The 13,324-nt window shown below is 36.8% G+C and overlaps 1 protein-coding gene across 2 annotated transcripts in view; it reads right to left on the reverse strand.

Annotated features, from left to right (window-relative positions):
* The window catches only part of LOC142238146 (uncharacterized), a 404,035-nt gene extending 396,451 nt beyond the window's left edge, over positions 1 to 7,584 (reverse strand). For both annotated transcript variants that reach the window (XM_075309706.1, XM_075309705.1), the window contains exons 1-3: positions 7,395 to 7,584; positions 1,085 to 1,371; positions 824 to 1,001 (exon numbers count right to left, since the gene is read on the reverse strand). In XM_075309706.1, the coding sequence (XP_075165821.1) occupies positions 824 to 1,001; positions 1,085 to 1,371; positions 7,395 to 7,476 (547 nt within the window). In that variant the 5' untranslated portion in view covers positions 7,477 to 7,584. The remainder of the gene's footprint in view (positions 1 to 823; positions 1,002 to 1,084; positions 1,372 to 7,394) is intronic.
* Positions 7,585 to 13,324: the final 5,740 nt, after the last annotated feature.

A 13,324-nucleotide genomic window follows, 5' to 3' on the forward strand; every position in this document is an offset into this window, starting at 1 on the left:
CGGTATAAAACTCTGGCTGCTGTGTCCATGTTAGTCCATATCGGGCGAAAGATATATATGGGAACTATATCTAGATCTGAACCGATTTCAATCAAATTTTGCACACTTGACTATACGACTATGTGTTATGTTTGTACAAAATTTCAAGCAAATCGGTATAAAAATCTAGCTGCTGGGTCCATATTAGTGCAAATCGGGCGAAAGATATATATGGGAGCTATATCTAAATCTGAACCGATTTCTTCCAAAATCAATAGGCTTCTATTCTGACCCAAATTAGGAACATGTGCCAAATTTGAAGGTGATTGGACTTAAATTGCGACCTAGACTTTGATCACAAAAATGTGTTCACAGACAGACGGACGGACAGACGGACGGACGGACAGATGGACATGGTTATATCGACTCAGGGACCCACCCTGAGCATTATTGCCAAAGACACCATGTGTCTATCTCGTCTCCTTCTGGGTGTTACAAACATATGCACTAACTTATAATACCCTGTTCCACAGTGTGGCGCAGGGTATAAAAAATTTATGACATTTTGCCAAATAAATAATTATTATAATAATTCCAGAAAAAAATCGTAATTTTTCTGGAATGGACTTAGCATTGTTTTCGACAAAATTTAAATAATTTTTACCACTTTATTAATTCTTAGTCTGTTAAAAAAATGCTATGCGCACCATCTCTGTAGAAACCTCTTTATGTATATGAAGGGTGTTTATCCTGAACCAATATTTTGGTAGGTATATTTTTATGCAGATCTGGGCTATTACACCATAGTGGTGTGGAATATAAATCTAAAAAAACTGGCATTTACCTTGTTGTGAGGGCTTCTCTTCGGGACTCCTTTCGCAATATTCAATGAAGGTTTCCAGTTGTAAATCGTATTTCTTTTGGAATTCTTCGTTGATACATTTTTCAATCTGCGATGAATATTTCAAGCGCATTTCAGTATCCAAAGGTCTTTTATGAACCATTTCGAAATACTCGAGAATCTGTGGAGTAAAAACCAAAAAAGCAAACATATATTAAATTCCAGAAATTATTATGGCAAATTATAAAAAATTGCCGTACTTACCTCTTTGTCTAATATTCCGGTACTATTAGAGGAGTTTTCATTATAATCATTTGCTTCGAGAAACGGCATACATTTCTCTAGACACACGCCAAAGAATAGTTTATCATGATGATAATGAAATTTGTGCATTTTATGAGCTGCAATTTTTCGCCACAACTCGGACGAATTATCAGGTAATATCTGAGCATAAACCATACAGTAGGTAGATGCCACAATAGATGTGGCATTAAATAAACACATATCATAATCATCGAATGTATAAAGTGAAGGAAGCTCTTGTTTGGCATCTGAAAATAAGTATAGATAAAAAGAAATAAGCATGAACGAGTGTTAAAATTGGTCTAAAGCTTGAATAAAAAAAGTTAAAAACAAGTATAAACGGCCGTAAGTTCGGCCAGGCCGAATCATATGTACCCTCCACCATGGATTGCGTAGAAACTTCTACGAAAGACTGTCATCCACAATCGAATTACTTGGGTTGTGGTATCTTAAATCGTTTTCTAAATTGTGAGTTAGTCCATACGTGGTATACATTAGACAAAAAAAAATGTGTAGGTAAGTCTTCAAATAATTACGGATCGATATGGACTTTTGCACGGTACGTAGGGAGCCAGAATTGACATATGGGGGTCGCTTATATGGGGGCTATATACAATTAGTGATATGGATCTGAGGGCCATATATAACTATAAACCGATATGGACCTAGCTAGGCATGGTTGTTAACGGCCATATACTAGCACAATGTACCAAATTTCAACTGACTCGGATGAAATTTGCTCCTCCAAGAGGCTCCAAAACCAAATCTCGGGATCGGTTTATATGGGGGCTATATGTGATTATGGACTGATATGGACCACTTTTGGCATGGTTGTTAAATATCATATACTATACACGTACAAAATTTCAACCAGATCGGATAAATTTTGCTTCTCCAAAAGGCACCGGAGGTCAAATCTGGGGATCGGTTTATATGGGTGCTATATATAATTATGGACTGATATGAACCAATTCCTGCATGGTTATTGGATACCATATACTAACATCACATACCAAATTTCAACCGAATCGGATGAATTTTGCTCTTCCAAGAGGCTCCGGAGGTCAAATCTGGGGATCGGTTTATATGGGGGCTATATATAATTATGGACCGATGTGGACCAATTTTTGCATGGTTGTTAGAGACCATATACTAACACCATGTACCAAATTCCAGCCGGATCGGATGAAATTTGCTTCTCTTAGAGGCCTCGCAAGCCAAATCGGGGGATCGGTTTATATGAAGGCTATATATAATTATGGACCGATGTGGACCACTTTTTGCGTGGTTGTTAGATACCATATACTAACACCATGTACCAAATTTCAGCCGGATCGGATGAAATTTGCTTCACTTAGAGGCCTCGCAAGCCAAATCGGGGGATCGGTTTATATGGGGGCTATATATAATTATGGACCGATGTGGACCAATTTTTGCATGGTTGTTAGAGACCATAGACTAACACCATGTACCAAATTTCAGCCGGATCGGATGAAATTTGCTTCTCTTAGAGGCCTCGCAAGCCAAATCGGGGGATCGGTTTATATGGGGGCTATATATAATTATGGACCGATGTGAACCAATTTTTGCATGGTTGTTAGAGACCATATACTAACACCATGTACCAAATTTCAGCCGGATCGGATGGAATTTGCTTCTCTTAGAGGCCTCGCAAGCCAAATTTGGGGGTCCGTTTATATGGGGGCTATACGTAAAAGTGGACCGATATGGCCCATTTGCAATACCATCCGACCTACATCAATAACAACTACTTGTGCCAAGTTTCAAGTCGATAGCTTGTTTCGTTCGGAAGTTAGCGTGATTTCAACAGACGGACGGACGGACGGACGGACATGCTCAGATCGACTCAGAATTTCACCACGACCCAGAATATATATACTTTATGGGGTCTTAGATCAATATTTCGATGTGTTACAAACGGAATGACAAAGTTAATATACCCCCCATCCTATGGTGGAGGGTATAACAATCAAGGTCCGGAGGACCTGATTATATAATATTCTAAACCAAAAAAAAATCTGTTACCATTTCCTTGCTCGATTAATATTTAAGCTAAGGTCAGCAAAGGTTTCACAAAAAGTGTAGGTCGGATAGTATTGAAAATTAGCCATATCAGACCAGTTTTATGTACAGGCTACATACAAGCTACATACATCCATACTTGGATGTCGGAGCCTCTTGGGGTAGAAAATTTGAAATTTTGTACGTGGTGTTAGTCTATGGTCTCTAAACACCATGCAAAAATTGGGCAAGATTGGTTCATAATTATATATAGCCCCCATATAAACTGATCCCCAGATTTGATTTCCGAAGTCTCTTGGAGGAGTAAAATTCATCCGATCCGTTTGAAATTTGGTATGGTGTTAGTCTATGGCCTCTAAACTCCATACAAAATTGGTCGATGTCGGTTCATAATTATATGTAGCCTCTATTTAAACCGACCCCTAAATTTGACTTCTCGAGCCTCATGGAGGAACAAATTTCATCCGATGCCGTCGAAATTTGACTCTCTAATTACCGTTCGAATTAACTGAATTCATAATTAATTGAATTGGTTTATATTAACTATATCTTTAATCTGTCTTTTTATACCCACCACCATAGAATGGTGACGGGGGTATAATAAGTTTGTCATTTCGTTTGTAACACATCGAAATATCGATTTCCGTCTACATAAAGTATATATATTCCTGATCAGGGAAAAATTCTAAGACGATATAACGATGTCCGTCTGTCTGTCTGTATGTTGTAATCACGCTACATTCTTCAATAATGAAGCAATCGTGCTGAAATTTTTGCACAAACTCGTCTTTTGTCTGCAGGCAGGTCAAGTTCGAAGATGGGCTATATCGATTTCCGTCTACATAAAGTATATATATTCCTGATAAGGGAGAAATTCTAAGACGATATAACGATGTCCGTCTGTCCGTCTGTCTGTCTGTTGTAATCACGCTACAGTCTTCAATAATGAAGCAATCGTGCTGAAATTTTTGCACAAACTCGTCTTTTGTCTGCAGGCAGGTCAAGTTCGAAGATGGGCTATATCGGTCCAGGTTTTGATATAGTCCCCATATAAACCGACCTCCCGATTTCGGGTCTTGGGCTTATATAAATCGTATTTTTTATCCAATTTGCCTGAAATTTGAAATCTATAGGCATTTTACGACCATAAAGATGTGTGCCAAAAATTGTGAGTATCGGTCCATATTTTGGTATAGCCCCCATATAGACCGATCTCCCGATTTTACTTCTTGGGCTTATAGAAACCGCAGTTTTTATCCAATTTACCTGAAATTGGAAATCGAGAGGTACTTTAGAACCGTAAAGAGGTGTGCCAAAAATGGTGAGCATCGGTCCATGTTTTGGTATGGTCCCCATATAAACCGACCTCCCGATTTGGGGTCTTGGGCTTATAGAATTTGCCTGAAATCCAATTTGCCTGAAATTGAAAATCTAGAGGTACTTGCGGACCATCAAAAAGTGTTTCGAAAATGATTCGTATCGTTCCATGTTTTGGTATAGCCCCCATATAGACCGATCTCCCGATTTTACATCTTGGGTTTATGGAATCCGTAGTTTATATACAATTTGCCTGAAATTGGAAATTTATAGGTATTTTAGGACCATAAAGAGGTGTGCCACAAATGGTGACGTATAGCCCCCATATAGACCGATATCCCGATTTTACTTCTTGGGCTTCTAGAATCCGAAGTTTTTATCCAATTTGCCTGAAATTGGAAATCTAGAGGTATTTTCGGGCCAAAAAGAGGTACTCGCCGAAAACGGTGAGTATCGGTCCATATTTGAGTATAGACCCCATCTCCCGATTTAACTCCTTGGGTTTCTAGAAACCGTAGTTTTTATCCGATTTGCCTGAAATTGTAAATATTCTGGTGTTTTAGGCTCACAAAAACTTGTATCGGATTAAGTTTTTATCGGTCCATTTGGTAATGCCTCCATATAGACCGACTTCACTTCTTGAGGGTATAGAAGGCGCACTGATCATGAAAATTGCTTGAAACTCAATGTAAAATTTACAGATTTTACTTCTCGGGTCAAAATATACAGATTTAAGATTTAAAATCAAGACGTTATTTTATAATTTTCTTGCACACTTACAAGAGATGTTAATGATTCCTCTAAAAAAATGGTTCTTATAAATCCAGAATCTGATATAGTCCTCATAGGTGAAATCTTTAAATTTATCTTCGGAAAGTGTCCTCAAGTCCCTAAGCCCACCGTGGTGCAATGGTTAGCATGCCCGCCTTGCATACACAAGGTCGTGGGTTCGATTCCTGCTACGACCGAACACCAAAAAGTTTTTCAGCGGTGGATTATCCCACCTCAGTAATGCTGGTGACATTTCTGAGGGTTTCAAAGCTTCTCTAAGTGGTTTCACTCCAATGTGGAACGCCGTTCGGACTCGGCTATAAAAAGGAGGTCCCTTGTCATTGAGCTTAACATGGAATCGGGCAGCACTCAGTGATAAGAGAGAAGTTCACCACTGTGGTATCACAATGGACTGAATAGTCTAAGTGAGCCTGATACATCGGGCTGCCACATAACCTAACCTAACCTAAGCCCACCTGAAATTTCAATGGAAACCCTAATATTTGGTTCATGGTGGTGGGTATTTAAGATTCGGCCCGGCCGTACTTACTGCTGTATATACTTGTTTATACTCTAAACCAGTCGAGTCGATCTAGCTCTTGGTGTCCGTCCGTTTGACCGTGTATTCCATCCTGCAGGATTCCAGTCGCACATATTAACAGATTTTTTATGAAATTTGGTACGTGGCGTTTTTATGTTACAAGGACGAATTTGGAAAAAATCGGATCAAATTTATGATTCGATACATATATATGTATTGCCCGAATTCGACAAATGGGGCCATATTGCGCTTCTTTACTAACCTATCGCATTCAAATTTGCTCCCCTAAAATGTACCCCTTAATTTTCTTAATAAGATAGTATGGTTTATTTCCCAGACAACTTTTTGTGGTACCTCACAAATATATTAGGGTATGATATATTCGGTCCCGCCCGAATTGTTTTTTTCTAACATTGACTCCATGGACCTAATTTACTATTTAAAAGACAATGCTATGAAGTTTGAAGATACATTGCCCTCGGCAATTGTTACCACAACGCAAGTAATTCGATTGTGGATGACGGTGTCTAGTAGAACCTTCTACGCAATCCATGGTGGGGGTACATAAGTTTCGATCTTGTCGAATTTTTTTTGAGTTATTTCAAAATGATTGTGAATTTTAGAGAAATTTTCAACTAGTCTCTACACGCAAAAAAAAATCTTTCCTCCCAAACGAAATTTTAGACGAACAAAGTTCGTTTCTCATTTGCTTTTCGCTGAAAGGAAGTGTATTTGGAAGAAATGTATATAGTTTTTGTGAAAAACGTTTATTCTTTTCCAGGATGTAAAAACAATTTCATAAAGACTAACTCAAAAAAAGAAAAAAAACATCTTTTTCTGGCTAATTGCATTTGCTCTCACATATTTCTCATATGTTATACGATTTTATAAATTTTTAAAATTTTTTTACCTTTCGCCTGGACGGAGAATCGAACCGCGGCCATGCAATTTGTAAGCCAACACACTATCCACTGAGCTATGTAGCCGTTATTGTCATCAATAGACAATTACCCATATAAGTTATATTTATATAGCATAGCTTGCGGCGCCCACGAGCCGATTAAAAACAACATTATTTAAAAGAAACATACATTTAGTTGGGCAACGTGGAGCAGTGGTTGCTACGTCCGACTTGTATGCAAAGGGTCCTGGGTTTGATCCCTGCTTCGACCAAAGTTTTTTTTTTTTTTTAATATATTCCAGATATGTTCGGAAGATTCCGCAAAAACGGTTCAACATTACATTCTGCTATATTAAATTTTTACTATGAACTGTAAAATGTGTCTTATAAAAGACCTAAAGTCAGAAAAGAACAGTGTTTGATATAAACGAAATGAACTGTGTTGTTGGTTCAAAACTAACTGTTTTTATTGAAAAAATAAAAATTTTGTAACAAAGGAATTTTTTTGATGATAAAAGTGTAAAATTTTCGAAGCAATTCAAAAAAACTCTAACAAAAGAAAAACGTTTTCGGTACAAGTTTTCCAAATGTTTCTTTTTTCTTTGCGTGTAGGAGTACAAAAGAGATTAGACAAACTTATCTTTGTAAATATTAATTTAATTAATAAATTTAAAAAAATCCGATTGGAATGGACTTACCTTGGTCAGGAGTTTCATCACGAATTGCCCAATAGATTCCAGAAGCCAATAATACTGGCACCAGTGTTATCACAAACTTCATTTTAAATTTAAATATATTTATATTATTTTAAATGTATTTTTATGTACATTGAACGAGTACAGCGATGTTAAAGTCATCCGTTGCCCTGGATCTTCAAAAGTTTACTAAAGCTATGAAAGTGTTTCCTTCTCTTGTAGATAAAATGGTAGACGTTAAAATAGTGATAATTGATTGTTATGCAAAAAATAATTGGATTTTATTCAAAGTTATTTTATTCGATAACATGTATTTATTTACTGAGTATTGAATAAGTATTAAATAAAACAAGTATATACGGCCGTAAGTTCGGCCAGGCCGAATCTTATGTACCCTCCACCATGGATTGCGTAGAAACTTCTACGAAAGACTGTCATCCACAACCGAATTAATTGGGTTGTGGTATTTTAAAACTTCTTAACATCGTTTTCTAAATTTTTAGTTGGTCCATACGTGGTATATATTAGACAGGTATGTATAGGTAAGTCTGCAAATAATTACGAATCGATATGGACTTTTGCGCGGCACGTGGAGAACCAGAATTGAAATATGGGGGTCGCTTATATGGGGGCTACAATTATGTACTTGATATGGACCAATTTATGTGGGGTTGGGATCGATTTATCTGAGGGCTATATATATATAACTATAGACCGATATGGACCTAGTTAGACATGGTTATTAACGGCCATATACTAGCACAATGTACCAAATTTCAACTGACTCGGATGAAGTTTGCTCCTCCAAGAGGCTCCAAAATCAAATCACGGGATCGGTTTATATGGGGGCTATATATAATTATGGACTGATATGGACCAATACCTGCATGGTTGTTAGATACCATATAATAACACCACGTACTAAATTTCAATCAGATCGAATGAATTTTGCTTATCCACCCGAGGGTGATGGTTTAATAGGGGGCTATATATAATTATGGGGGCTATATATAATTATGGACCGATTTCGACCAATTTTTGCATGGATGTTTGAGGCCATATATTAACACCATGTACCAAATTTCTGCCGTATCGCATGAAATTTGCTTCTCTTAGAGGCTCCGAAAGCCAAATCGGGGGATCGGTTTATATGGGGGCTATATATAATTATGGACCTATGTAGACCAATTTTTGCATGGTTTTTAGAGACCATATACAAACACCACGTATCAAATTTCAGCCGGATCAGATGAAAGTTGCTTCTCTTTGAGGCTTCGCAAGCCAAATCTGGGGATCGGTTTATATGGGGGCTATATATAATTATGGACCGATACGGACCAATTTTTGCATGGTTGTTAGAGACCATATACTAATACCATGTACCAAATTTCAGCCGTATGGGATGAAATTTGCTTCTCTTAGAGGCTCCTCAAGTGAAATCTGGGAATCGGTTTATATGGGGGCTATAATTATGGACCAATGTGGACCAATTCCTGCTTGGTTGTTAGAGACCATATACTAACACAACGTACCAAATTTCAGATGAATCAGATGAATTTTGCTCTTCCACGAGGCTCCGGAGGTCAAATCTGGGGATCGGTTTATATGGGGGCTATATATAATTATGGACCGATGTGAACCAATTTTTTCATGGTTTTTAGAGACCATATACTAACACCATGTACCAAATTTCAGCCGGATCGGATGAATTTTGCTCTTCCACGAGGCTCCGGAGGTCAAATCTGGGGATCGGTTTATATGGGGGCTATATATAATTATGGACCGATGTGAACCAATTTTTTCATGGTTTTTAGAGACCATATACTAACACCACGTACCAAATTTCAGCTGGATCGGATGAAATTTGATTCTCTTAGAGGATCCGCAAGCAAAATCTGGAGGTCCGTTTATATGGGGGCTATACGTAAAAGTGGACGGATATGGCCCATTTACAATACAGTCCGACCTACATCAATAACAACTACTTGTGCCAAGTTTCAAGTCGATAGCTTGTTTCGTTCGGAAGTTAGCGTGATTTCAACAGACGGACGGACATGATTAGATCGACTCAGAATTTCACCAAGACCCAGAATATATATACTTTATGGGGTCTTAGAGCAATATTTCGATGTGTTACAAACGGAGTGACAAAGTTACTATATACCCCCCATCCTATGGTGGAGGGTATACAAATTGGAAGTTCTTCTAAAGGCACAATTTTAGAAGCACTTTCAAAAATGCCCTCCCAAAATTGTCTTTATTTTAACTACACAGGAAGTTCTTTTCATTAAATTTTTTAAAAATCGCTTTTTTTCACATTTTTAACGGATAATTTAATTTTTTTTGTTTCAAATAGGTTAAGAACAGAGTAAGAAATAATCAAATGCTACAAATTGTTTAAATTTTGTCGAAAAAAGTGCTAAATGCGAATTTTTGAAAATATTTTAGGTGAAACGTTTCAGACAAGCGTTAGAATGCATTAAAAATCATAGAAAGTGATCAAAATGATTTAGTTGCAAAATATCACAAAATTTCCCAATTTACATCCAATCCGGATTACACCTTAAGAAGTGATGCAAATTCAGTGCGACGGCTATTAAAATGGTGGACATCCATCCTATGGTAAGCCCACATGCAATTCATCGCGTCTGCGCCAATTTTGCACCACTTCCGTATCCAAAAGGCAAATTTTCACTACTTTTGTGGCGTCGTGTTTTTTTGCTGTGTTATAATAGCCTGTTCCACACTGTGGCGCAGGGTATAATAAAAAGTAAAATTGGAAAAAAATGTTTGTTTTTGGTTTTCTAAATTTCTTTATCCAAATGAACATCCAAGGCACAACTTTTAAAGCAAGGCAAAGGATCCAAAAATGGGGTACTTCCATCCTATGACAAGCCCAGGTAAAATTCATTGGATATGATCCAAGTTTGCACTAGTTGCGGATCATAAATTTGGGATCCAAACTACGTTTGTGAAAGCTCTTTTTTGTTAGGTTTATATAGTTCCCAATAAATTTGAAGGATCTAAGATGGTATCTAAAAATTGGTAAAAGGGTTTCTTTCAATTATAATAGATCTGTAGTAGTATGGTTTTTGTTTTCGAAGTAGTATGGTTTGTATATTTATGATGCAATTTGTACTTTGAAATACTCTATGACGCCAGGAGGAATTGAACCCAGACTTGCTGTTGTGTAATCCAACACAATACTCAGCAAAAACTAGGTAATTACAACTCATTACAATTTGCATTTGTAGTAGTAAAACTGTCATTATACGTTGCAATACAGTGGGAATTATAAACGATGAGTTATAATAATAAACTAATTATGACAATAATAAATTCTTCTCGGTAATTTGTGGTGATAGAATATAATAAATTATTATTAAGTGTAATTATTAAATTTTTGCTTCAAAAAATCAAAAAAAAAAAAAAAACAAATATATACGGCCGTAAGTTCGGCCAGGCAGAAGCTTATGTACCCTCCACCATGGATTGCGTAGAAACTTCTTCTAAACATTGCCATTTACAATCGAATTACTTAAGTTGCGGTAACGCTTGCCGATGGCAAGGTATCTTAAAACCTCCTAACACCGCCTTCTAAATTGTATGTAAGTCCATACATGGTATCGATTAAATACGCATATAATTCAGTTTGTTAAAATTTTCTATAGAAATAAAATTTTGACAAAATTTTCTATAGAAATAAAATTTTAACAAAATTTTCTATAGAAATAAAATTTTCACAAAATTTTCTATAGAAATAAAATTTTGACAAACCGATATGGACCAATTTTTGTATAATTGGAGATCGGCTACATATAACTACAGACCGATATGGACCAATTTTGGTATGGTTGTTAGCGGCCATGTACTAAACAACGTTCCAAATTTGAACCGGATCAGATGAATTTTGCTCCTCCAAGAGGCTGCGGAGGTCAAATCTGGGGATCGGTTTATATAAGGGCTATATATAATTATGGACCGATATGGGCCAATTTTTGCATGGTTGCATGGTTGAAATTTGCTTCTCTTAGAGGCTCCGCAAGCCAAATCTGGGGATCGGTTTATATGGGGGCTATATATAATTATGGACAGATACGGACCAATTTTTGCATGGTTGTTAGAGACCATATACTAACATCATGTGCCAAATTTAAGCCGGATCGGATGAAATTTGCTTCCCTTTGAGGCTCCCCAAGCCAAATCGGGGGATCGGTTTATATGGGGGGCTATATATAATTATGGACCGATATGGACCAATTTTTGCATGGTTGTTAGAGACCATATACTAATACCATGTACCAAATTTCAGCCGTATCGGATGAAATTTGCTTCTCTTAGAGGATCCACAAACCAAATCTCGGAATCGGTTTATATGGGGACTATATATAATTATGGACCGATATGGACCAATTTTTGCATGGTGTTTAGAGACCATATACTAACACCACGTACCAAATTTCAACCGGATCGGATGAATTTTGCTCCTCTAAGAGGCTACAGAGTTCAAATCTGGGGATCGGTTTATATGGGGGCTATATATAATTATGCACCGATATGGACCAATTTGTGCATGGGTGTTAGAGACCATATACCAACACCATGTACCAAATTTTAGCCAGATCGGATGAAATATGCTTCTCTTATAGGCTCTGCAAGCTAAATTTGGGGGTCCGTTTATATGGGGCCTATACGTAAAAGTGGACCGATATGACCCATTTGCAATACCATCCGACCTACATCAATAACAACTACTTGTGCCAAGTTTCAAGTCGATAGCTTGTTTCGTTCAGAAGTTAGCGTGATTTCAACAGACGGACGGACATGCTTAGATCGACTCAGAATTTTACCACGACCCAGAAAATATATACTTTATGGGGTCTTAGAGCAATATTTCGATGTGTTACAAACGGAATGACAAAGGTAATATACCCCCCATCCTTTGGTGGAGGGTATATTTTCCATTTAGGAAACTTCTTCACAAATATAATAATTGTGTTTTAAATTAATTACCTTATCATATTATATATTGTTCATCTTACAGCATTGCGGCAATTATTCCCCATATTTTGATCCATTGTAATCTGTGTAGTAATTACTTTCGAGATTTGGTTACCTGAGACAATAAGTGGTTATTTTTTAAACTTGGGTATATCTACGAATAAGAGATTACATATTCCTACTTATTTCATGGTCGACGTCATACCCGGATTGAAGTTCTTTCGTCCTAGGACATGCTTATAAAAACATAATCTGGTCGATTACAATTTATTGGTGGTTACTACTTTTTGATTAGGATTACCTGCAAGATTACCGGATAATGAGAGTGTTTTCTGGGTTTACAGAAAAAAAAAATATCACCAAAATATTGAAGCTGAAAACTTTTTCTATTGAAAAATTAGTTGATACAAGTGAGTAAAGTGAGTAAAATTTTTAATCAAACTTGAAATATTACGTCAATTAGGTCATTGAAACTCCGAAGACTACGTCAGTTAAGAAAAAAAATGATTGAATTTTTTCAATTATTAATAAAGGAGACAATCATTTTTTAAATCCAAATAGAAACACAAAGTCAATTAATCCTTTCACTATTAAAATAAACTTGTACTAACATCAGGACCTACCTCAATTAGTTGAAGAGCTATATGAGTTTGTTCTGGAAACCTGATTCCGGTATTGTGACCAAATGACCTTACGATAATAAGCGCTTTTTATACCCTAAACCACATAGTGGCATAAGCGTAGGAAGGCCTCTGGGGAGGGGGCTTAGACCCCCATAGAAAAATTTTAGCCCCCCCCCCAGAATTTCAAAACCTATTTACGATTTTACATTTTTATAAAAATTAAACAAGTATATACTCGTACAACGCACAAAGTTCCACTAAAGACTTTCATGCACAATCGAATTACTTGGGTTGTGGTAGAAGTCTGAT

The sequence above is a fragment of the Haematobia irritans genome, chromosome 5 (genome assembly GCF_050003625.1).
Source record: "Haematobia irritans isolate KBUSLIRL chromosome 5, ASM5000362v1, whole genome shotgun sequence".
NCBI classification, from domain to species: Eukaryota; Metazoa; Arthropoda; class Insecta; order Diptera; family Muscidae; genus Haematobia; species Haematobia irritans.